Consider the following 25,362-nt stretch of genomic DNA (forward strand, 5'->3'; position numbering starts at 1 on the left):
GATTAACAGAAATGCACTGTGCAAGGGATACAAATGGAAATGATAATGCTGACATCAGAATATTGCCACCTGACTTTAAGATTTGTAAGTAGTATCTTTTCACTATTTTATGGTGGTAGATGTAAAGTGAACATTTGACGGATCATTTGTAAATTGCATATAAAATACAGTCAGATTGCACAAATTTTTTTTAAACTCAAGTTTTATTTAGCTTTAAAATGCTAAAAACTAAAGCTACCAGGATGTGTACTGTGTCTGAATATAATGTCCTCTGTTGCACTTTGTCTAATGCAAATACCAGACAGACTGTGGGCAGAGGAAAACTGAGGAAGCCATTGGAGGAACTATAAATGGTGGTACAGGTGTGTACGAGGTCTGGGTTGTCACTGTTAGCTCAGAAAGCCAGTCTGTGGATGTACAGCTCTTTGGGAGGTGACAATTAGGAGAGGGGCATTCTCGAGATGGGAAGCATCATGAGGGAATCACTATTAAAAGAGCAGCTGCTGGAATAAGGCAGGTAGTAGGATTGCTACTGGTAGAGGCAGTCAATTAGAGCTGATCCTCCTCCTTGCTTGCAGATGCTTTTACAGACCTCCAGTCTCTTCTTTCCAATAAAGAGCCAAGAGGCCTGTAAAAACAACTGGAAATGAGAAGACACAAGAATCATGTGAGCTGCCAGCTCTGTGGCACTAACAAGTCTACCATGGATCACAGTTTGACAACATCTGCTCTAATATGTACAAGAGAGACAGATTTCAGTCATAGGAAGTGACTTACTAAACTCTAGCCTCATATTAAGCCCTTCAGAGGAAGATTCAGAAATCAAGGAAGATGCAAATGTAACAGAAAGATGAAATGGACTTAGTTGTTCCTGAACCTTGACATCTCAAGCTGCCATATTTGTGTACGTACCAAAAAATTAAATGTAAAACCTTCCAAAACATAAAAATTAAAAATAGAAACTCATTGACAACATCATACTGCAGTATTTGGAGCATTTCACGTAGCTGTGGAAAGATAAGCATTTTAGCTATTAGTGGCATTTAAGTTTTTTTTTTGGTTAAAAGAAAATACTATTAAAAAAATCTCCAGAAAAGGATCCACAACCAATTAAATATTTCATATGAAGATGTGAATACAACACATTTCAGTTACCCCAATTTCACCAAAAGCTTTTCTAAAGAAGATTTACTATCCCTTAAGGGCAGGGTGATGACAGAAGACTTTCATGTAGACCAGACATGTCTCCTTTCCCTATACAGATGGGCTCCCACAGAAATGTGGGAGCTCCAAAGTAGAACAGTACATGACTCACAAGTGAGGATACATGGTGGATAGTACAAGAATGATTTTTAAGTTTTTAAAAAATACACTTTAGATTAAGACTAGTCAAGACCCTTTTGTTTTGGTAATGTTAAACTGGGCTACTCCTACAGCCTCACCTGCATATTCATGTTTAGTGTTCTATCCAGATTGTGCAGGGTTTTAAAAAAATTTAAATAAAAGATTTATGTGCAACAAAAGCTGTATTTATGGGGAAACTGGGGTAGGATCAGTGAATAAGCCGTCTCCAAACACAATAATTTCATATGTTTGGATGTTGGGGTTGGGGCAAATGGAACAAAACAATATTTTAAGCAGACAAAGTGCTTACAACAAAAAGAATGCTAGCTCTGTCAACTCCACAGTTCAATTTTGCTACTGGACCACTAAAGAATAGTCAAAATTGCATTTTCTGATGTGGTGGTTTTAGGGCTTTAAGAACCATGCAAGATTTGGTTCTTGGCTTACATAGTATTTGCAAAATATTACTGAGCTGGACCTTCGGAATGCTATGTTTTTTAGGTTAGTTATAAATACAACCCTCATAGACCACCAAATCGCTGAGTAAACAAAACAACACACTCCCTTGCAATCTTGCAATAAACCAGAGTTTGGGACTGACAGGGTTGAAAGGTCTTTGACTATGGGGGACAGCCAACCCAGCACAGGAATTGATCAACAGGGAACGGATACATGTATTTAGAAGGGATGGAAGGAAAGAGGATGAAATACTGAGAAGGTGGCTGGCTTGCAGACCTAGTGGTACTGAAACAAACTACCATGCAGGAAACAGCTTTGTATTTCCAGTCTATCACCTCTTGGGTTTGAAAAGACTGGGGAGAGCATGAGAGGTAATATGCTCAACCCCAGAAAGCAGTCAATTTTCCCCAAAGGAGACTGCGGCTGTAAGACAGTATATCTTGAAAGAACAAGGTTAAGATAAGAAAACACAAAGGGAAGCAGAAAAATAACTTTTCCAAACTCCACCAGGGAAAAAAATAGTGAATCGTGCAGATAATAGATTAGAAACTTCTGTTAACGCTCTCTCATGATACAAGAATTAAAGAAAATTGAAAGATGACAAATTTAAATCTGATGAAGGAAATACTTTCTGCACACAGCCCACAATTAGGCAGTGGAACTCATTACCGCAAGATATCACTGAGGTCAAGAACCTACTAGGTTTCTAAAAAGGATTGAACATTTACATGGATAACAAGAAGATGCAGTTACTGAAGTAAAGGTGCGTGTTTTGTTTTATTTTTTAGTTAGGAGTTTAGAAATGGACATAAACTCTCATACTTCAGCCATAAGCTAACCTTTGGATAATAAGGGTTAGGAAGATATTTTCGCTGTTGCCAAAACTAACTTCTACAGGGTTTCCTGAAGCTTCCTTTGAAGCAGCTAGTATTCACCATCATCAGAGACTGGTTCCTGGACTAGACAGACCATTAGTCTAATCCAGTAAAGCAATTCCTATATTCTTAAAAAGCAGTCCAGAATCAAAAGCAAGCAAGCACTTTAGCTAGCTAAGTTTACTGGATGCATATGCGAAGGCTGATGCATGTCCCTCATCATTATAACAAAGGACCACCTGCATCCTGATGCTTGGTTCTACCTCCTGACAAAACCAAAAATAATCTACTCTTCATGCTTACCTCTACCAAGAAAATGAAGCACAAGCCCTTGAGCCAGCAGCATCTGACCAGTTCTCAGTGTACAACCCCAACCACAGTCTGTTGTCAAAGCAGATTCTTTTATCTGAGGAAAATCCTCTCTGTAAGTCAACCATATTCTAGAAATAAAATCTTTACGAAACTCTTCTACATTTCCAGAAATGACTTTCTCGACTATATCCAAGCAGGATCCATCTGGAGAGAGTTCACTGGGTTCTGCAAGACAGACATAACACAAGTTACAGCTTTGAAATTAACTGACACAGGACTTTTGTTAATTAAAATAAAATTATACTATTAAAAAATAGGAATTCCCTAGGAGACTACAGTATCTCCTCCGCAACAAGTAGCGAAACCTGAGGAGAAACATAAAAGGTATGTAGCAGCTGAAACAAAGAATGATTCAGGTAGCAGCTGTCAATTGAAATGGCCATTTTAAGGCTGCAGCTGCTTGGTCCTACTAAATATAAGTGGCCAAACCGAGAAAGGCATGCTGGGAAAATGGCTCCCATAAGAGGGCAAATTTGCACAGGAAAGAGTTAACAGGGACTAGGAAATCATCAAGGAAGGTGTTACTTTGATGTTGGTATTACCATTTCATTCTCCTGAACAAGGCTGAGTTTATGCAGTACCTTTGATTAAGCCTCAGTACCCATTTTACAGATGAGTAAACTCAAGCATAGGTTATAAAACGTATGCACACAAAGGATGAAGTCTGATTTGACAATGGCTGGATTCTCTGGCCTATGTGCCAACAGTGGGATGGGGCAGGTATTAAAACTGGTTTTGGAAACTTAACTGAGAATATTCTAGCTTTTCCATATTTAAATTGTGAACTTTAATTCTCTATTAATAAAGGTTTTGGTAGATGATTACAAAGACTTCACAGAGCAGTGCCAAAATGGGATCAATTAAATCCTTTACACTTACCATCAGACTTGAAATGGTAACATTTTCCCAGCAAGAAGACAGCAGAATTTCTTCTAAAGTAAGTTTTTGTTTTCAATACCCAACCTAAAAGGGATACAAAGCAAACAAAAGTTTGTCGCTGAAATATTTCAAAACACTTCCAAAAGCATTTGATTATACAAAAAGTCACACAAGTTAGTAGAACATGGAAACACCACACTGGAATTGGAATTATTTTATAGATTGAATAATACAAACAGGTTCTACTGTTAAGACACATGAATGGATTTATAGTCAACAAGCTTAAAGTAATGTAGCCCTTGTAAACACAATATCACCCACATAAGATGTTATGCAACCTGAAAATTTCATACGTAAGCACTGAAGTCATGAAATGCAAAAGTTAAGTCTGAACTTATGTTAACTCTGTCTTTTTGCATGAACTCATTACTATACAGTTTAATTTTGTGATTTTTTTAATTACTATATTAAAATACTCAAGTTAAGCTTCCAACAGCAATACTAAAAAGCCACAATGCACAACCTGCAAAGTTTCCTGTATACATTTAGTCACAAGATTAAGATGCATATTTGAGAAAAACAGGAATAAAAAAAATATATATGCACAAAATGGGTGAGTTAATGTTGCTGTCAGAACTTCAACACTTACATACTTCATTGAGAAACACAATAGTGTAACATATAGCCACAAAGGGTAGAATTAAGGTTCCATGTTTAATCTTAACTGCTGCACGTCCTGATTTGAATATTTAATATTAGCAAACATTGCACCAATCCCCCCCCCCCTCCCCATTTAGGCCCAAATCCTGCAGTCTTCACTCAAAAATAACTTCCACTGACTTAAGATGTAAATTTTGACCTCAGGCCTTGAGGGGAAATGGGAAGATAAAAGCTAACTAATTCCTCGTGACCAAGTTTTGAGATTTGCCTACTTCTGAACTGTTTTGAGAGAGAAGAGACAAAGGGTGAAATCCACACCCCATTGACTTTGATGGAGACAGGATTTGACCCAGAGTCTTAACTTTATCAAAATACACTACCAATGAGAACTGCTCATACTGAGGCCTGGTCTACAACTAAAAATTAGACAGACCTACCTCTGTCACTCAGGGCTGTGAAAAATTTCATGCCCTGAGTCCCATGGCTATGTAGACCTAACCCCCCCCCCCCCGTGTAAATACATTCTTCCGTCAACCTAGCTACGACCTCTTGGACAGGTGAGTTAATTACACTGACAGAAAAGCCCCTTCTATCGATGTAAGAAGCATCACTACACTACAAGCTGCAGCTCTGCTGCTGTAGTCTTACACATAGGGCATGGCTACATTTGCAGATGTAGAGCGCTGAGAGTTAAACCAGCCCTCGGAGAGCACAGTAGGGAAAGCGCTGCAGCGTGTCCACACTGTCAGCTGCAAGCGCACTGGCGTGGCCACATTTGCAGCGGCATTGGGACTGGTGCATTATCGGCAGCTATCCCACAGGGCACCTCTTCCCATTCTAGCGCTGTAGCTTGTGGGAAGGGGGCAGGAGGTGCGGGGCATTCTGGGTCCTGTCCCAATGCCCCATGATGCTTCGCTTCGCATCCCAGCAATCCCTGTGCTTCTATCCACATTTAGCACCATTTTTCAACGTTTTTTGTTCTGTGTGCTCTGTCTTCCCTTTCGTTCTGCGGGAATGGATCCCAAAGTGCTGAGGAATATGCTGATGCATCTTGCCAGCACGTCATGTTTGGCAGTTGAGTTACTCCTTAAGCTACAAACTGACAGTGAGGTGTCTGACGATGATGTCGACTCGCATGACGCGTATGACACGAGATTGCTTGTGGCATTCACGGATACGCTCACCACCGTGGAATGCCTCTTTTGGGCTCGGAAAACAAGCACTGAGTCGTGGGACCACATCGTCATGCAAGTCTGGGATGACGAGCAGGGGTTGCAGAACTTTCGGATGAGAAAATCCACTTTCATGGGACTGTGTGATGAGCTCGCCCCCACCCTGCAGTGCAAGGACACGAGATTGAGAGCTGCCCTGCTGGTGGAGAAGCGGATGGCTATTGCAATCTGGAAGCTGGCAACTCCAGACAGCTACCGATCAGTCGCTAACCAGTTTGGAGTGGGAAAGTCGACCGTTGGAATCGTGTTGATGCAAGTTTGCAGGGCCATTAATTACATCTTGCTCAGAAGAACCGTGGCTTTGGGTAATGTGCATGACATTGCGGATGGTTTTGCACAAATGGGTTTCCCTAACTGTGGAGGGGTGATAGATGGGACTCATATTCCAATTCTGGCACTAGCCCACCTACCCTCCGAGTATATTAATTGGAAGGGCTATTTCTCTATGGTTCTCCAGGCACTTGTGGATCACTGTGGACATTTCATTGACATTAACGCAGGCTGGCCCAGAAAGGTGCATGACACATGCATCTTTCGGAACACTGGTCTGTTCAGAAAGCTGCAAGCTGGGACTTTTTTCCCAGACCAGAAAATCACCATAGGGGAAGCTGAAATACCCACTGTGATCCCTGGAGGCCCCGCTTAGCCTTTAATGCCGTGGCTCATGAAACCCTACACAGGGAGCCTTGACAGCAGCAAGGAGCAGTTCAACAACAGGCTGAGTTGGTGCAGAATGACTGTGGAGCGTGCTTTTGGCCGTTTAAAGGGCCGCTGGCGCTCTCTGTATGGAAAGCTGGACCTGGCCGATGACAACATCTCCGCGGTTATATTCGCGTGCTGCACCCTCCGTAACATTTGCAGAGGAAAGGGTGGAAGATTCACTCAGGCTTGGAACTCAGAGGTTCAACACCTGGAGGCTGAATTTGAACAGCCAGAGAGCAGGGCTATTAGAGGAGCCCAGAGCAGGGCTGCAAGGATTAGGGATGCCTTGAGGGAGCAATTTGAGACTGAAAGCCACCAGTAATGTTAGGTGCCCTGCACGGGAGTGAAGTCCAGTGGTTCCAATGTTAGTAGGAATCTGTGCTTGCTACACTGACTTGCAGTGCCTGTTGCTTTCCTGGGCTAAGGTATCTTTTACTTAATGCAATAATAAAGAATATCCTCAAAGCCAAAAAATCCATTTATTTAAAAGAAGATTCATTTATTGAAAAGAAACACAACTGCTTGGGAAACAGAAAGGGCAAGGGGACAGGGTGAGGAACAGTTCAATCACAGATTTGCTTGTCCTGTTCTCATACTCAGCCTTCCTGTCTGGAGTGCTGTGCAATGAGTGCTGCACTTCAGGCTGGCTAAAATGCATGGTGATGGGGGCTGAGTGCAGTGGGTAATGGTAGTAGTTTACAGGGTTGGGTGGTGAAGCTACAGGTGTTGGAGGCAGCTGCTGGCGATAAGAACCCGGATGTTGGGGAAAGTGGGTTGGAGGTGACATGGGGGCACAAGGGAAAGAGTTTTGGGACAAGGGGTGGGGGTGGGGGGCGGCAGTAGTGCTCCGCCTGCATGGCTACAACCTCCTGGATTGAGTCCGCTTGGCACTCCATAATGCTTATCAGCTGCTCCGTTCTTTGGTGCTGGTGCTCTGCATTCTGCTGGCGGAACCTCCTTTTACTCTCCCTCCACTCCTGCGCTTTTTGATTTTCATGAAGGGGCTGCTGCATTACTTCATGCAGCATGTCTTCTTTGCTTCTACATGGCCTCTTCCTAATTCTTTGGAGTCTTTTGGCCGGTAATAACACGGACAGGTGAGATCTCAAGATTGCATCTGTAAAGGCAAAATGCAACACTTAACAGAGGCAGCATTGTTCACACCAGACAAAGCAATGATTTGCCCGTACTTAAAGACAAGCACAGTCTAAACAATAGCAGAATTTGCCCGGCCCAAAGCGAGCTCACGTAACCCACAGAAGCCCCAAAATGGTGAGTAAGCACAGGGGTCGAGGGGGACTGATTGTTTCACTGCCGTACTGTCCTCTCGGTTTCTGTGCCTTGGGGAGAGCCAACAGTTGCAGGGGGCCCCTATATTGAATACTGTCCCCACATTTTCCACAGGAGTTCATCCTGGAAGATATCTCGCTGCTCAGGGTGACCTGGGAAGCAAGGGAGGGTCTTCTACTACAATGCGGCTTCTGCCCTGGCCCATATGCAGCTTGCCTCATGGCACAGTGGCACGGACATGTTAGCCTGACTAGGACAAGGAGTACAGTAGCGCTCCCAAGGAACCTGTGCAAGCCCACTGCATGGCTTCTGGATGAGACCTTTGAAGAGATCACTGAGGCAGATTACCAGGATGCGAGAGAGCATGCATGCAGCCCTAATCCTCCTCGTCCCAAGAGCCTGCACCAAATAACTTCCTTCCCAAAATAAAAGCCGCTTACCGGGCATGTCCTCTGGTGTTTGTCCTTCCAAAAGCACTGGCCGCTGCGACTGGCTACCTTCCTCCTGGCTTGAGAACAGCTCCTGGCTGCATGCATCTAGGGATGCCAGAGTGTCTTCCTCCTCTTCAGCACCCTCACTCCCGCTTTCCTCCTCCTCTTCCTGCCTTGTTGAACTGGGCTCTGAAGTCTCCATGGTGGTTCTTGGAGTGGAGGTGGGGTCATCCCCAATATTGCGTCCAGCTCTTTGTAGAAACGGCAGGTCGCGGGGGGCAGCACCGGAGCGGCGGTTTGCCTCGCAGGCTTTGTGGTAGGCATTCTGCAGCTCCTTCATTTTAACCCTGCACTGCAGTGCATCCCTGTCATGGCCCCTTTCCATCATGTCCCTTGATATCTGTCTGAAGGTATCGTAATTCCTATGGCTGGAGCGCAGATGGGACTGGACAGCTTCCTCCCCACAAACACTGATGAGGTCCAGCACCTTGCCACTGCTCCATACCAAAGATCGCCTGGTGCGTGGAGGCATGGAAAGATGCACTGAGAGCACTCCACGCCTTGCTGAGCAAACAGGAAGGGTATTTTCAAAATTCCCAGAGAATTTAAAGGGTGGGTCTGACGATTCATCATCTGAGGGCAGGGCAGTAGAGTTCAAAGTGACGACCAGAGTGGCTAGAACAGGCATTGTGGGACATTTCTGGAGGCTGATCAGAGCGCATTAACAGACCAGGGTATCCACACTGGTACTGCGGCGCTCCAGCCACGGTGCACCAAGCGTTATGCCAATCACGAAGGTGGATTACCAGGAGCGCTCCAGCCACGGAGTCAGGGTGCTCTACGTGCCTTGCCAGCTTGGATGCGTTGTGAGTTAGGGAGCACTGGACTGCTTTAATGCGCTCTAACTCGCAAGTGTAGACATTCCTATAGCCTGATTTTACAACTTCTCTGTTTAAGATCCTACGCAAAACTGTCATGTCATCTGTGCTTAATGCCAATCTGTTTTTCTGACCTAAGTCAGTCACTGAAAAAAATAAATCCTTAAAATATTTAAATTGAAAGAGAGTATCTAAATGAGTTTGTTTTCCCAGATTATTTAGTTTATTGTTGAAGAACAAATTGGTTTCAAAGTCCAAGTTACATTTTTGATTAATAGATGTATACAAATATACTTACTGTGTGAAATCTTGGCTCCCCACTAAAGTCAATGGCAAAACTATTGACTTCAATGGAGTCAGGATTTTATCCACTGTTTCACTTACTGTATTTCATATTGTGCCATGCAGACATGAACTTGGATTTTAGCTTTTCCACTTCATCTGTCCCTGTGGCCTCCATATTCAAATTCTAGAGAAAAAGCCATCACTGTCTTGCAAGACATGAATTTGTCACTACAAAAACAAAAAATAAACATAACTATGGGCATAGAGTATACATTGTATAGTATCACCAGCATGCTTAGGTACTTAAACCTAACATGACCAGAAACAATAATAAACTTTCAGAATCCTCCACTTCCAGGGACTGAAAAACAATCACATGTTCTATGAATGTGTAATAAAAGCATTTAATTCGAAATATACAATATAACTACTGTACAAAGCTAAATAAAATATGTCCTCCATCGGTTCTCCGTTCCAGAAACTGATCTAGACCACATAGACCACACTAGTGTATGTAACCTCACACTCAAGTTTCAATTTGTAGTTAGAGCGGAATGCTTGAATCCCTATATTAGAGAGTTTTATAAGTTTATTTTGCTCACATCTAGGATTCTGAGCACATAAAAATAATATAAAAATAACTTTTAAAAAAAGGACACTGCATGTTGGTTTCAGATATAAACCAGACCTTTCCAATGCAGAGCGCGTGTGTGTATTGATGAGGAGGTGGTGCTGGAGTGGGGAGGGAGGTGGGACGGAAAACAAAGAGGAAGATGTTGAGCTTGTGGAGGAAAAGGAAGAAAATAGTTACTGAAAACAGGTTTTATGTGTAACAGAACTGAGACTATTTTGTACAGAAACAATTTGTTATAGAAGATTGTAAAATTAAATTTATTTTGCAACAGTATTTATTTTATCAATATTTTCTAGAGATCTTTTATAGTGTACTTTACATCACCTCTAATCACATGTACAGGCTAATTGCAGTTTCCCTTCTACTTTTATCTTGTTTTGTACAAAAGACAAAAAGGGTTTTTGTACATATATTTTATGTATTCGGTCTAGTTATGTTGCTAAAAGGTGATCATTTTAGCAACATAACTAGACCGAATACATAAAATAGTGGGAGCAGCGATTACCTTGCAAACTAATTCACTTAATGTTTTAAAAAGCTACTTACAAGTTGTCAAGAAAGGGAAACTGATTCCTGGAATAATCAAACAATGAGAAATGCAGTGCATACTTACTAACATGTTAGAAGCTGCAGCACAAACTGATTCAGCTTTCAAATGCCCCATTTCTCTATAATACATAAAAGCGGCATACTACCCTCACCTGGTTTTTTTCTTCTCCGAAGAAGTCTGAGAGAACTGAACAGAACTCCCTTGGTAGTCTGTCCATCAGTGCCACTTAACAAGAAAGGTTGCTATTGAACAATACAACTGCCCAAATTGCACATACTTTACCAATAAATAGAGGACTTCAGTTTCTATAGTTGTCAAGCTGGCACCTTTCACCAGAAATACATTTACTTTAAAATACTTGGTTGAGGAGCATTTTCTTGCCCATGCTAAGTAGACCAAAAGTTTTAACAAAAGGCTGAACGAATTAACAGTCCCTGCTACAAGACCAAACTTTTCTAGCCTCGAAAATGGATCTTGGCATTATAGGTAGATCATTATAGTCATTGCCCTCTTTGTAGCCAAGTAGAATAATTCACTCAGTGTTTTATCAAACAAGAGGGCTCACTATTATAATTAAATGGCTTGAGACGTGGGCAACTCCATCACGGACATTAATTCCACTCTTTCCTTTAAAAGTTTGGAAATCGAAAGCCAAAACTCCCCTTCACATGAGAGGCTCTCCATTGGGGGCAGGATCGGAACAGAAATGCATGGGACGAGGCTGTATTACCTTATTCCCTCCACCCTGCGGAAGACACGTTTAACTCTGGACAGCCAGCACCAAGGAAAGTCCTGGCAGCATAACTCTGATGGAGTTATGTCAGTGATAAGGATGGAGAAGAGATGTCAAGTTCCCCAGAACCAGTGAGAAGTTACAAGGCATTGTGTCTCCAGAGCTCTGTACAGTTGGGAATGAAAATGCAGCCTATGGCACAAGAGCGTAAACACTGTCATCTTATTCTCTTCGTCCCCATCCCTGGAATGATTTGGGTGGAAACTTGTCAAACATCCCCTTCTAAGTTTTTTTCTTCCCCACAGAAAGGAGCAATTCTGGTATTAGTTTTCATTTTGTTCAGTCGCATAAATCAAGAAATAAAATAAATTAACGACTATTTTACTAACAGAAACACAGCAAACAAAGCTTCATAAAGAGTGACAACTCTACATCCTTTCCTTTATTAACCAGGTCCTTTAGATTGTGTGTGTGTGTGTGTGTGTGTGTGTGTGTGTGTGTGTGTGTGTGTGTGTGTGTGTGTGTGTGTGTGTGTGTGTTTTGGAGGAAAATTAAGAAGGAAAGAAAAGAAGAGACTTTGTGTGGACAAGTAACAGGGATAATAGTCGTGATTATCTGAGGGAGCTAGAGATTAGCTTCTTCGTGATTCTGTTATTGCTCTCATAGGATCAATCAAGGATGGTTATTTATGGCAACCAATGGCCTCTATAGTTATAAAAGCTCTCTCTGCTTAACCTCGGGAATGAAAGAAATTCTAGTATTCTGAAGAGAAACATTAATCTTGTTTTCCCCTAAAAGATGCTAGCCACACTGGTACACTTTTCTTTTTACCCTCATACATTTCTTTCCTAGAAATCCTCCTGTCTTTAGTATAGTATTGAAAAGAATACCAAGTTCAAAGAGTCAAATGTTTCACTTTGGGAGAAAACACACTGGGCTATTCAATTCTCATGCTGATAGGAATCAGGAGTAACTCTACTGAAATCAGTGGAGTTATAGCAATAAAAGATCAGTATGAGAAGAGAATCAGGCCCAACAGACACTGCTTGCTGTAAGCCCCCTCTAAAACCTAGAGCTTCTGTTCTCTACGAAAGGTTTATTATAATTTTGAGAAGCTGTCTAATAAGAAACATTGTACTGTAGGATTATATGAATAAAGTGCCAGAAGACACCATACACACAAAATTCTCTGAGTGTTATCAGGCTCCTAGGTACTGTGGAAAGTTTTTACTGACTTTTTACTAACAGCCTAATTTATTAACTAACTAATTTAGCGACAGAAGAGCAAGCTCTAATCTACTCTGCTTTATGCATCACCAGTAAGATCACTAGAGAAATTCTGGATTCCAGGATCTTTATTATTGGTGATGTGAGAAGAAAAAAGAACCCAGTTTGTTTCTCAGAAGAGATTGCACTTGCAGTAATGACAGTGTTCAAAATTCATATGGAAGTCACTGACAGAGACTAAATATGGAATGCCAAAATATCATTTTTATAGTCACTTTTCTAACAAAAACCACACATTCAGACAGTCAATAAATTACACTCTGATAAGCGTAAAGGGTATTTCAAAACAGTATCCTTGAAGGGCAGGTGAAGAGAACAAGTTTTTCTCTCAGACAAAGATAGAACATTTTACCCATTCAGGATTTAATGCTGAGTAAAAGCTTTTGACAAGCAGACCTTTAGGAACTGTTTCAGATTATTCTTTGGTACTTGGTACCAAAAGATAATAAAGGTAATTGGCAGAAATTAGTGCCAGTTCTGCAAACTACCCTTGTTAGTAACTTCATGGAGAGAAGAGAGATACTGATTCTTCTGGGATTTGTTTGCTCTGAAGGCTTTTGAATGTTAGTATCGGACTGTTGAAAGCATGAAGGGTGTCACGCTGCATTTTTTTATGCTGTTAAGCATAAAGAGCTATTCACAACTTTATTTTGTATTACCAAATATAACTGGCTAGGTACTTAGAAGGCATCATAGATACACGTGCACTTTATGAACAAAGTTTACAGGTGCTTGCTTTGAACGATAAAGAGTGGAGAAGGGGAAGAGATGGATGAATAGTACAATAATGAAATATCAACGTACGCATACTGACTTAATTTTTTTAAAACCCTTGAAGGTATTAAGTATTAGGGGGTAGCCGTGTTAGTCTGTATCCATAAAAACAACAAGTCTCCCGGTGGCCCCTAAAAGACTAAGGTTTCTTTGGGCATAACTGAAGAAGTGTTTTTTTACCCACAAAAGCTTATGCCCAAATAAATCTGTTAGTCTTTAAGGTGCCATCGGACTCCTCGTTGTTCTTGCAGGTATTGAAAACTTTGCTTGCTCACTCATCAACAGCACGTGAGCAGCTCTCTCTGGTGAGGCCTAAGCCATCAACTATACAGAATTTAAGCTCTTGTTTAAAGAACACCAAAGTTTGCAGCCCTTGTAGAATGGACGTACTGCACCAAGGCTCCGTCTACACTACAGACCTTACAGCAGCACAGCGGCGCCGCTGACAGGTTTCCCATGTAGCCGCTCTATGCCCTTCCTTCCTGCTGGCATAATTACACCACCACCAAGCACTGCCTCACCCAGGGCAGTCCCTTTGCGCCCCTTCCCTTGGGGAGGACTGTCTCCCGGGATGGAAAAGCCTGTTGAGATCTTAACCTGCTCCCCAGGCGCCAAAACTGAAGCAGACAGGAAGACACAGGCCTCTCACTAAACATCCCTCGCCCACCTCACTGGGGGAACCAAAGCCGCGCTCCCCAAGGCACCGAGCCATGCACCCCGGGGCGCCCAGCCAGCCTCCCGGTGACACCGCCAGGGACAGTCAGGCTCCCCCAGCGCTGGCTCTCCCGGGCCCCCGAGGGGCGCTCGCTCCACCCCCTCCCGCTGCCCCGACCCCATGGGGGCCCGCAGGAGCCACGCTCGCCCCCTCCAGCCTGCGGGCAGGACCCGGACGCTCCCTTCGCCCCAGCTGACGGACGGGAAAAGGGAGCCGCTCACCCCGCCACCGGGAGCCGGCTGGCCCCTCGCGGCTGCCGTACGGCTCAGGAGGAGAAGCAGGACCCGTTAGCACTCCAGAGTCCAGAACCTCCTAGCCTCCATTTCCGGCCGCCGGTCACGGGACGCCGTCAGCCGCGCTGGACACGCCAGCGACTACAAGTCCCAGCATGCCCTGGTCCCGGCGGGGAGAAACAGCGCGCGCGCGCGAGGCATGCCGGGAACCGTGTTCCCTGGGATAGCTGTGTTTCCCCCCCCTCGGCTGCGGTTACAGCATTTTTGCTCCGCGTCGCTGGCACCGCCCCTTTTGGAGACGAGAGCGGCTCATTTGCATGTTAAAAGCCCCAGAGCAGCGTCAGCACGTGTCAGGTGTAATCGCCACTAATGCAACGTCGGCCTCGCTGGAGCCAGACTAGCAAGTAACTCCAGAAGCTTGATTTTCAGCACTGGCCCCGGGGAATATCTCCTCTGGTTGGCTGCCTTCCCTACGTACCTGTCTCCTGGGGAGGAGCAGCCAATCGTAATAGTACCTATTGCATATTCATCAGAAAGCGCTCAAAGCTCTTTACACAGGAGGGTAAGTATCATTTCCCCCCCATTTGATACCTGGGGAAACCCAGGCACTGGACGGTGAAATGACTTGCCTAAAGTTACCCAGCAGGTGCATGGCAAAGCCTGGACTTGGCTGTAAGGCTCCTGAGTCCAAGTCTAGTGCCCTATCCACTAAGCACCATTGCCTCCCAATCAGAACTGCTGCAGGGGAAGCTAGTATTCCCTCCAGAGAAGAGAAGAGATGTTGGGTGCGGGAGAGGGAGCAGCCCATAACATTTTCACAGCCAGGGAGGAGGCAACAGAAAATGTCCATCAGTTCAAGGTAGTTCTCTCTCTCTCTTTTTTTTTTTTTTTTTTAACCCCTCCAAAAAATATTTCCTTTCCACCAGTGCAACATCAAGTCTGGGAGAGAAGAGGCCCCTGCTGCAGCTGCCAGCCCAATTCTGGAAGCAGGGGTGAAAAGCCCTCACAACTGCAGAAGGAGTAGAGATGTGCTGAGGGGCAAGGTGCAGATGAATGGTGGGGCAGAATTAATTGCTGGGCTAGGCAGTGGAACACAGAATTAGTAAACATTTGGGGAGAAGCTGGAAGTTCTGCACCATCAGATGGCATTTTCACACAAATCTTTGTCATTTGATCTCAACTGCGTCCTCTAGTAAGAGCTCCTGCAGTAGGGGCCAAAAATCACCTTACTCTATAAAGTTTGGGAGACTTGGTGACACTGTAAAACTCGTGAGCAGGGGAGAGGGAAGGGGTGCAGAGGAAGTTCAAAAAATAGAAAGACAGGACAATAAACAATAGAATATTTTAAAAATTGTTTGCCATTTTTGACCCAATCTCATGATTTTTGGGCATCTGACTCATGATTTTTGAACTTATGGGATTGGCAATTCTTCTAAAGATACTATATAAGTAATAGATTCCTGTATTCCTTGTGTTCCCGTTCCACTAGGGGCAGGTTTGGGTGCATAAAGAATACATTACATGCCCTCTCTTTGCACTACTCCCTTCTTCTGGATAAAAGATAGGAAGTGAAAATCTTCAGAGACCTGAAACTCAGGGAAGTGTCATACAAAAAGTGGAAATGAGGTTGAATTACAATGGATGAATATATATTTTTAAAAAACCCACAAGCCTTTAGGGACAAAATTAGAAAGGCCAAGGCAAAAACTGGAGACTAAACTAGCTAGGGACTTAAAATGTTTTCTTGCCACCCTTTACGAATACATTGGAAGCAAGAGGAAGAACAAGGTAGGCTGATTACTCAACGAGGAGGGAAAGACAATAACAGAAAATGCAGCAATGGCCAAAATGTTAAACGCCTTTTTTTGTTTCAGTTTTCTCCAGAAAAGTTAGCAGTGATTGGACAACTAACATAGTGAACATCAATGTAAATGGGGTACAATCTGAGGGTAAGATAGCAAAAGAACAAATTAAGAATTAATTAGATGAGTTAGATGTCCTAAGGTCGGCAGGGCCTCATGATATACATCCTAGAATGCTTAAAGAACTGTCTGAAGAGATCTCTGATCCATAAGTGATTATCTTTGAGAACTCGTGGAGGATGGGAGAGATCCCAGAGGACTGGGAAAGGACAAATATAGTACCCTATCTAGAAAAAGAGGAATAAGGACAACCCAGGAAGTTATAGACCGGTCAGCTTACCATCAGTACCCAGAAAGATAATGGAGCAAATAATCAACAATCAATTTGTAAGCACCTAGATGAAAATAAGATAAGTAACCGTCAATATGGATTTGTCAAGAACAAATCATGTCAAACAAATCTAATATCCTTCTGTGACAGGTAACAAGCCTTGTGGATGGGGAGAAGCAGTAGATGTGATATATCTTGACTTCAGTAAGGCTTTTGATGCTGTCTCACGTGATCTTCTCATAAATAAACTAGAGAAATAGAGCCTAGACAAAACTACTATAAGGTGAGTGCACAACTGGTTGGAAAAGAATACTCAGAGAGCAGGGATCTATGCTGTATCTGATTCTATATAATATCTTAATTGATAATGGCATAGAAAGTACACTTAAGTTTTGAACAATATCAAGTTTGTGAACAATACTGCAAGCCCTATGGATTGGAGAAAACACCATGCAGGATTAGAATGCACAATGATCTTCACAAACTGGAGAAATGGTCTGAAATAAATAGGATGAAATTCAATAACAACATTGCAAAGTACTACACTTAGGAAGGAGAAATCAATTGCACAAATTCAAAATGGGAAATGACTGCCAAGGAAGGAGTACTTCAGATAAGGATCTGGGGGCTATAATGTATCACAAAGTAAATATGAGTCAACAATATAATATTGTTGCCAAAAGTGACAATCATTCTGGGATGTATTAGCAAGAGTATTGTAAGCAAGACATGACAAGTAATTCTTTCACTCTCCTCTGCACTGATAAGGCCTTAGCTAGAGTATTGTGTTCAGTTCTGGGAACTGGCCAATGGGAGCTGTGGGGGCAGTGCTTGTGGGCAGCACACGGAGACCCGCTGCCCTCCTCCCTCCAAGGGGCGTGCAGAGACGTGTCAGCAGCGGGCAGCATCCAGGAGCGGCATGGGGCCACGGCATGCAGGAGCCAGGTCAGAACCCCCTCCTGCACCCAAACTCCCTTATAGACCCTGCACCCTCTCCTTGCACCCCAACACTCTGCACCAGCCTGGAGCTCCCTCCTGCACCCAAACTCCTGCCCACATCCCTCAGCCCCTCCTGCACCCTAACACTTTGTGTGTGATGCGGCTCTTGAAATATTTTGGTCAAAGACAAAAACAAAAAAATGGCTCTTCTTCTTTGAAAGGTTGCCGACCCCTGGGTTCGACATTAGGAAAAACTTTGTGACTATAAGGGTAGTTTAGAACTGGAACAAATTACCTAGGGAGGCTGTGGAATCTCTGTCATTGGAGGTTTTTAAGGACAAGTTAGACAAATACCTGTCTGGGATGTTCTAGATAACACTTAGTCCTGCTTCACTGCAGGGGACTGGACTAGATGACTTATTGATGTCCCTTCCAGTTCTAAATTTCTACGATTCTATGAAATGTCAGATCTCCTTACAAACATATGTCCATATCAGCTTACCTATGTAGGGAAATGAGACTCAGTGCTAGTATAGTCCATAGATATTTTACTTGTCTCATGTTATTGGAGCTGTTTTAGAGCAAAAGATCCCCAAGTTCTTTCTAGACACATATTTGTTACAATCACACAAGAGAAATGCTGCATCACGTGAAGCATGAAAGTACCATACACCTAGTGGAGAGCGAACACAGGTGTCCTGGGTTCCATTCCCGCCTACCACTACCACTGCAGGTTGGTAGGACAAGTCACTGCCTTTCTCTGCCTCAGTTTCTCTATCGGTAAAATGGGGGTAATGGTGGCAACCTCCTTTGCAAAGAGCTTTGAGAGATACTGATCAAAAATGTTATAAAAGAGCAATCTTCTATTTTACTGTTGCACCTGCAGCATACAATTCTCTATTGTCCTTTTTTAGCTCAAGAAAGAGAAGAGGAAGGACTGGAAGTAATTTATGCTGCATGTGTTTGTCTGCCAGAAAAAATGATAAAATGTTTAATCAAAATAGGATTGTAGTCTTATCTATTGTTATTTGCTATTTGAACTAAGCTGTCAAAGGCCCAATCAGGAGTTGCGGGGGTCCACTGTGGTAGGCACTGTACAAAGAGAGGAAAACAAGGTCCCTGCCCTTAATGGTTTATAACCTAATTTGAAAATATGTTTTTAGAGTTTAATCTTTGTTTTTATTTTCAGATACAAAGACAGATTAGGGTACTTGTCTGTTAGTGTATGGTCTTGCATATGGAGTTTAAAGCAGCTACGGTGGCCAGAATTTACCAATATAAGAACAAAGAGTTGTTTGATGTATCAAATAAAATGACTGTTCCCTCGCCTGACATTAGTTGCCTGCACCTCCCTACAATGAAATCTAATAACTATGTCTTGATTTGATAGGACACACAACATGCCATCTAGATATACACTGTTAATCCCTACGGCATCCAGGTTATGAGAATGAAAATATTTATTTTCTGCTTTGTGCATCTGTCAGATCATGCAAAACAAGGCTTTGATTACAAAATAATTACAGCAGGCAACCATAAATAACAATATACGTGGATTAATTTGCTTCACATACGCTAAGTCGGTGGTTCTCAACCAGGGGTAGTTTACAAGAGGTGAAATCAGTACAAACTAAAATTTCATACAGACAATGTCTTGTTTATACTGCTTTATTTATGATACACTGAAATGTAAGTACAGTATTTATATTCCAATTGATTTATTTTATAATTTATATGGTAAACATGAGAAAGTAATTTGTCAGTAATAGTGTGCTGTGACACTTTTGTATCTTTATGTCTGATTTTGTAAGCAAGTAGTTTTAAAGTGAGGTGAAAGTTGGGGTTATGCAAGACAAATCAGACTCCTGAAAGGGGTACAGTAGTTTGGAAAGGTTGAGAGCTGATGCACCAAGTTATATTTCTGTAGAAGAGAGATTGGAGCAAACTTCACACAAAAGTCATAGAGGAAGTTTATACTTTTAGCATTGTAATAGCATGAACTTCCATACAAACAACTTCCCAGCTCCAGTAGTGCTAAATTATGCAATACCAGCAAGTAAATATTTAAAATCTGTTGATAGAAAACATAATGTAAGTGTATGTTACTTTTTTATATTAGCACGCAAGAACAATAGTAAACCTGTGACAAAAACAAGATTAAAAGTTAAGGGAGATGCTCTATACTTCACTGGCCTTACATAGGCTGCAGAAGAGGCCAATGCAATTTTGGTTTCAGATCTTCTCCCCGCCACTCCAAAGGAGAGCTGCTCCAGTCCCACTGCTCCAGCGTCAACAGCAGGGCCGGCTCCACCTTTTTTGCTGCCCCAAGCAGCAAAGGGAAAAAAAAACAAACAAAAAAACCCCCAAGCCTGGTTGAGCTGCCGCCGAAGAGGAAGAGGGGGACTGCAGGGCCCGCCGCCGAAGACCTGGACGTGCCACCCTGATGACGGACGGAGTGCCACCCCTATCTATTAGCCACCCCAGGCACCTGCTTCCTTCGCTGGTGCCTGGAGCTGGCCCTGGTAAACACACCTTCTCCTAGTCTCTTTGGGACCAAAGACAGAGGCAGGGTAGGAGCTCAGAGTTCCGCTCTGTTTTTTCATCACTTTAGTGGCAACTGAGATCAGATGGAACTGTAACCGCTGTACCTGCTCCAGAGAGGAATCATGATCCCCTTGTCGGCCTCACAGGTTAGGAACCATTGGTTTAGAAAGAAGCTTGCTTTGCACCACAACTTTCTTAGCATGATTTCTTTGATATTCAAAATTAATGAGCTGTCCCTGACTTATTGTATTGATGGAGAAAGTTGAAAGGGATAAAGAACACCCTTCACCATCCAAACTTCTTGATCTTCAGTGCTTGCGTGAGCCTAATAATTACTGCAAGGGACAGGGAGGCAGGAAGCCTAGGTTCCATTCCCAGCTCTGTTACTGACTTGCTGAATCACTTACCCTCCTTGTGCCTTAATTTACCTATCTTTAAAAGGAGCAAGATAGATCTGAGGGATGTAATAAAAACATAAAAATGAAAAGATCCTTATTATCCAGTTTACTTTGCTCATGTGTAGTCCATTGACTTGAATGGAACTATTTGCATGAGTTAGGTGACAAGATTTGGCCCTTAATGAATTTAAAGGGTTTCACCTAGTTGCCAGTAGATGGCTCTCTTAATTTGCAATGAAATATTTATATTTGCACTTTGGGTTATGCTGGACATATTTTCAGTGGAAAGTGTGTTTTCTTTGAGGAACTTTATGTAAGAATAATACAACAAGCAGTAATAGCCGACAGAATTGAATGAATAGGCTAATAAAGACAATATCTATTATTATTTAATACTTTTCCTAACTGGTGTTTGCAAAGTGCTTTGAAGGTAGTGTAAGAGATCTTTTATACTGGTGTGGAAGAGCTAGACAGCACAGGTAACAAGCCTGATGACTCATCATTATACTGGCAGAATGTCACTCACCTACTGTGATAAGAACCAAGTAAAAATTCTCTAAAAAGTTCAGAAAATAAAGATAACAAAATATAGTCACTTATTTTAAAAGAGGTATCTGGCTAGTGGACAGATGCCTAAGTGAATAGCTCAGTTATTTCTCTTCCATCCTACTACACTTGGGTGCAGAAGGCCTTTAGTGTAGTAGAATTGCCACAGTGTCATAAATACATCGATATTCTTAGATATAGTCAATGTGTGAACCTTCAGTATATAGGCACACAGGTTGAACCTAACTATAACTCTGAGATACATAGAACAGATTGGTCATTCCCTGAATTTGTTGTTGCTAAATCTCCCAGCAGAGAAATTTGGATTTCCCCCATCCAGCATTTTATCCCTTGATGTCGTGAGTTAATAGTTTTCTCCCACTCCCAAGATCAGCAGAGCAGTTAAAAAAGATATATGGACATTTAAAAAAGTATTATTGGCAAAAACAACTGGGGTCAGTCAGGCTTTATAGTGTCGCTCAAAGTTGCTCTATTTGGTCTAGATATTGCAGCATTGTTAAAAGAAAAGGAGTATTTGTGGCACCTTAGAGACTAACAAATTTATTTGAGCATAAGCTTTCGTGAGCGACAGCTCACTTCATCGGATGTGAGCTGTAGCTCACGGAAGCTTATCCTCAAATAAATTGGTTAGTCTCTAAGGTACCACAAGTACTCCTTTTCTTGTTGCAGATACAGACTAACACGGCTGCAACTCTGAAAATTAACATTGTTGTTATCCCCAAACAATGCAACAGCGTTACCTCTTTTATCACATTTCAAGTCATTCTTGCCTATGAAATAGTGCCTGACAGGAGGGGATGCTGCTATAGCAAGCCATTTCTGTCTTCCCTTTTCTTCTCCTCCTGTATCTTCTGCTCCTTTTCATTCCTTTATTACTTTCTCTTTCTCCCCTTTCCTATCCTCTTGTTCTGGTTCCTTTTAAATATTAAATAGGTTATATTATGGCAGCCCCCAAAAGCCCTAGTCAGAATCATGGCTTTATTGTGCTAAGCATTGTACAAATGCCTAGGAAGACAGAGAAAAGACCTGAAAAGCTTACAATTATATTTCTGGTTCTTTCTGTCACCTGTCTCATCCCTATTTTCCTGTTCCTCCTTTCTCTACTATTCTCTCTCTTTATCCTATTCCCTCACTTTGTTTCATCTCAAACCCGCCCATCTCTGCAGCAGTCTAATCCCAACTCATCTTCTCACTACAAGTTCAGCCCCTGTACTGGAGTAACTTTTGGATAATGTTGCATCCTGGGTATGTGAAGGCGCCCAGCACCTCACAACAAAAGTCTCGAAGGTTGGAAGAAGTTATTGATATAGTCCTTGTATCTCCTCTTCTTGGAGAGGGTTTATTTGAAAATAGCAGATTAGTTAAGATGTTGGTATTACTGCTGCTCATGCCTTTTCCCATAGAAAGCCCTGTGTCAGATATAGTACATAATTAGAAGGAGTGAGGTTCTGGAACAATAGCAGAGGGGCAAACAACCTAACTAGTTTTAAAATGGAGTTTGGTAAAGTTATGAATGGGATTATATGATGGGGTTGTGTGCAACGGCGGGGGGTGGGGGGAGACTTGATGTCCCAGTCAGTCCCTCCCAGTCTTATGTCCCTGAGTGTCTCCCATTGTCCAATGTGGCCAGGCTTCACCCTTCTTAATCCTGTGCCAACCTTATAAGAAGATTTGTCCTTGTGACCATACAACTGGGCTATTTTAATTCCCTCTTGATAAGGTTTCCAGCAATGCCTGTTTATTGCTGGAGTCTAGACCAGAATACAGAAGCTTGTTTGCTCAATTATGCACTCTTTACACTGGAGGCCCATAAAGTGAATTAAATTGAAGGGTCTGTTTACATTACAACTATAAAGAGTCAGGAATGCTAGTTACATCAAGAGTTTTCCCTTACTCTGATTATAATTTGGATAAGAACTGTAGTGTATTAGGCCCTATCTAGCATAACCAGGCTAAAGCTCTGGACGCTTCAGAGTTTTAAACTAGTTGTAGGGACACTTAGGTCCCATCTGCACTTCAACCATGTTGTACTTGGGGGCCCCTGATGAAGTTATGGTTGCAACATATATGGGGCCTAAAGACAATCCATGTAAGTTGTCTTTGATAGTTTTAAAAACTCTTAATGGTAGAATCTAGATTGGCTATATTTCATAAATATCATAGAAATGTAGGACTGGAAGGGACCTCAATAGGTCGTCCAGTCCAATCCCCTGCACTGAGCCAGGACTGAGTATTAGCTAGACTATCCCTGACAGGTGTTTTTTCTAACCTGCTCTTAAAATCCTCTATTGATGGAGGTTCCACAACCGTCCTAATTAATTTGTTCCAGTACTAACTGGAGCTCTCTTGGAGCCTCATTCTGGGGTTTGGGCTTCAGCATGTGCCTTTTAAGGATTATATGTTAGGTCAGCAGGTGTTTGGGCCTAGACTGTGTGAAACTCATTTTCCCTTAACATCCATTTCAGTCTAATCCTTTGTGCTGGGGCCTCTCTTCCCTGCCTTTGGGAGGCAGGAATTCACCCAGGCATCAGTCCAAGGCACAGCTTTCTCCCATCAGCTTTATTAGAATCCCACTGACATTGCTAAGAACAGTCAGTGGGTGTGTTACAGAAATCCCAGATGCCTACAAGGAACTCAAGCTCCATCAATCAAAAACAATCTTGACTGCCCCAGTCTTGGCTCCTTTGTCCCAGGCTAAGGCCCCTCCTTCCCTTCAGACAGTGGCTGATTCTTTAGTGGAGAAGTCTCAACCTGCTGTATCCCTGCAGTGGCAGCATGCACTCCCTGCGGCAGCATGCACGGTCCCTTCTCGATTGGCAATCTAATCAGTGGAGAACTGGCAGCAGCAAGGAGGAGTGGTATTTCCTGCCAGCCAAGGGTGTCGGAACCTTTATAGAAGTGGGGGGTGGGGTGGGGGCAAGGCCAAAGTGGCAGGGGAATTAAAATATTACTTAAATATCCTGCAGAGTACAACTGTAACATAAATAACCAGAATACAAAATGTAGCCACATTATAATATTTAAGGTATATTATAATATGAACAAACAAAAAAACAACTTTAGTTCTAAACATTGGGTCTGTATTTTATTGTATGTCACTTACATTTATCATTTTATTGCATATACTCCACTATTAATACTGCACTATGATTATTGAACTGTAACTTGCAATTCTGTAGCATCACAATCAAATCATCCTTGTTTATTTGTAATGCATGTTTTAACAATTGTAACCCTAAATTTTAAATCTCCTTGGAAAAAGGTGTTATCAAAATAAATAACAACAAACAACTTTGAAGGGAGGTAAATGTGTCCCTTTCTAAGAGCTACCATATAAAATGATGTTTTTTCTAATGTTTTATAAAAAATAAAATAAAAAATATTTTTAGAAAACCTAATAAACACCATCAACAGGCTGTAGCAGACAGAAGTAATACGATATCTGCTGAGCAAAAAAAATTAAACTTAATGCAGTTTTCATTACGTGATCATCCAGGATTGCCGTGGATATCTAGGAATGCATCTGATCCGATCTCATAGTGCATCTTGGCCATTAGCAGTACGATCATGGTTTTTCCCACAGCACATATGTTTCTTATGTTAAAAAGTGGGGGGCATGGCCCCCTGGCTTTCTGGGTGGTGCCAGATCTCTAGCCAACCAGGACTCTGGGATGTGGAGAGGTCAGCTTCTCCTATTTGCCCATCCCCAGCCAATGAGGCTCCAAAGTAGTTTCAGCGTTCACAGCCCTTCTGCTGATCGGTGGAGTGGAGAGGTTCCACATCTCTGCCTTTATATATATACATATATATATATATATATATGGCAATAATCCTGCACTGGCACATAGATATACTGGCTAGGTCATCCAGTATCTCTCCATCTTGAACATCTATGTCCCTACGAATAACTCCTATTTACAACCATGTTAGTACAGGTTTTATAACTAGCTGCGTTCATTTAAAAATGAAATCATTGTTAATTTTATGCTTAAATAATTGGCTGCAAACTATTTCCTCAACTGCCTAACACCAACAAAGAAAATCAAGTTGCAGCACTTGACTTGCAGTGGGCCAGTGCCCTGAAGTCAGTTATTTAGTAGTTTCCTGTACTTGAGATACATATTTCCATTTTCAGTAATAGAAATTGTCACATTTCTGCCCATGAAACTAAATCACTGGGTGAAGAGCAGTGAGTGCAGTCTAGCTTCACTTGATCACTCAGAAACTTTCTTTTAAACTGCTTTCTTAATTAGTCTGATAGATTTTGAAATGTAATGTATCCATGTGGTCAACATTTATGCTTCATGCCCAATAGGATTTTAGAAAGTGTCCAGAGTTGCTCTAAACTGTGCTGTTGTTTAATAGACTGTTTCAGAAGGAATTCAGAT

General features: G+C 42.3%; 1 protein-coding gene and 1 long non-coding RNA gene across 9 annotated transcripts in view; one reads left to right on the forward strand and one right to left on the reverse strand.

Annotated features, from left to right (window-relative positions):
• Positions 1-14,555, reverse strand: part of ATG4C (autophagy related 4C cysteine peptidase) — a 35,244-nt gene extending 20,689 nt beyond the window's left edge. For 4 of the 8 annotated variants that reach the window (XR_006292718.1, XR_006292719.1, XM_043552944.1 and 1 more), the window contains exons 1-4: positions 14,322-14,478; positions 9,507-9,635; positions 3,930-4,013; positions 2,982-3,215 (exon numbers count right to left, since the gene is read on the reverse strand). Coding sequence is in view for 6 of the 8 variants with exons in the window: in XM_043552944.1 (XP_043408879.1) it covers positions 2,982-3,215; positions 3,930-4,013; positions 9,507-9,582 (394 nt within the window). In the remaining 2 variants the exon portion in view is untranslated. Of the gene's footprint in view, positions 1-2,981; positions 3,216-3,929; positions 4,014-9,506; positions 9,637-14,313 lie in introns of all 8 variants that reach the window. The other 4 variants (XM_007059039.4, XM_043552943.1, XM_043552942.1 and 1 more) reach the window with 4 other exon arrangements.
• LOC122466838 lies at positions 14,544-20,800 on the forward strand. The gene is made up of 2 exons (XR_006292720.1): positions 14,544-14,895; positions 16,677-20,800. It is a non-coding gene; the product is annotated as an uncharacterized LOC122466838 (long non-coding RNA).
• The last annotated feature ends 4,562 nt before the right edge of the window (positions 20,801-25,362 follow it).

Source organism: Chelonia mydas, chromosome 8 (assembly GCF_015237465.2).
Source record: "Chelonia mydas isolate rCheMyd1 chromosome 8, rCheMyd1.pri.v2, whole genome shotgun sequence".
NCBI lineage: Eukaryota > Metazoa > Chordata > Testudines > Cheloniidae > Chelonia > Chelonia mydas.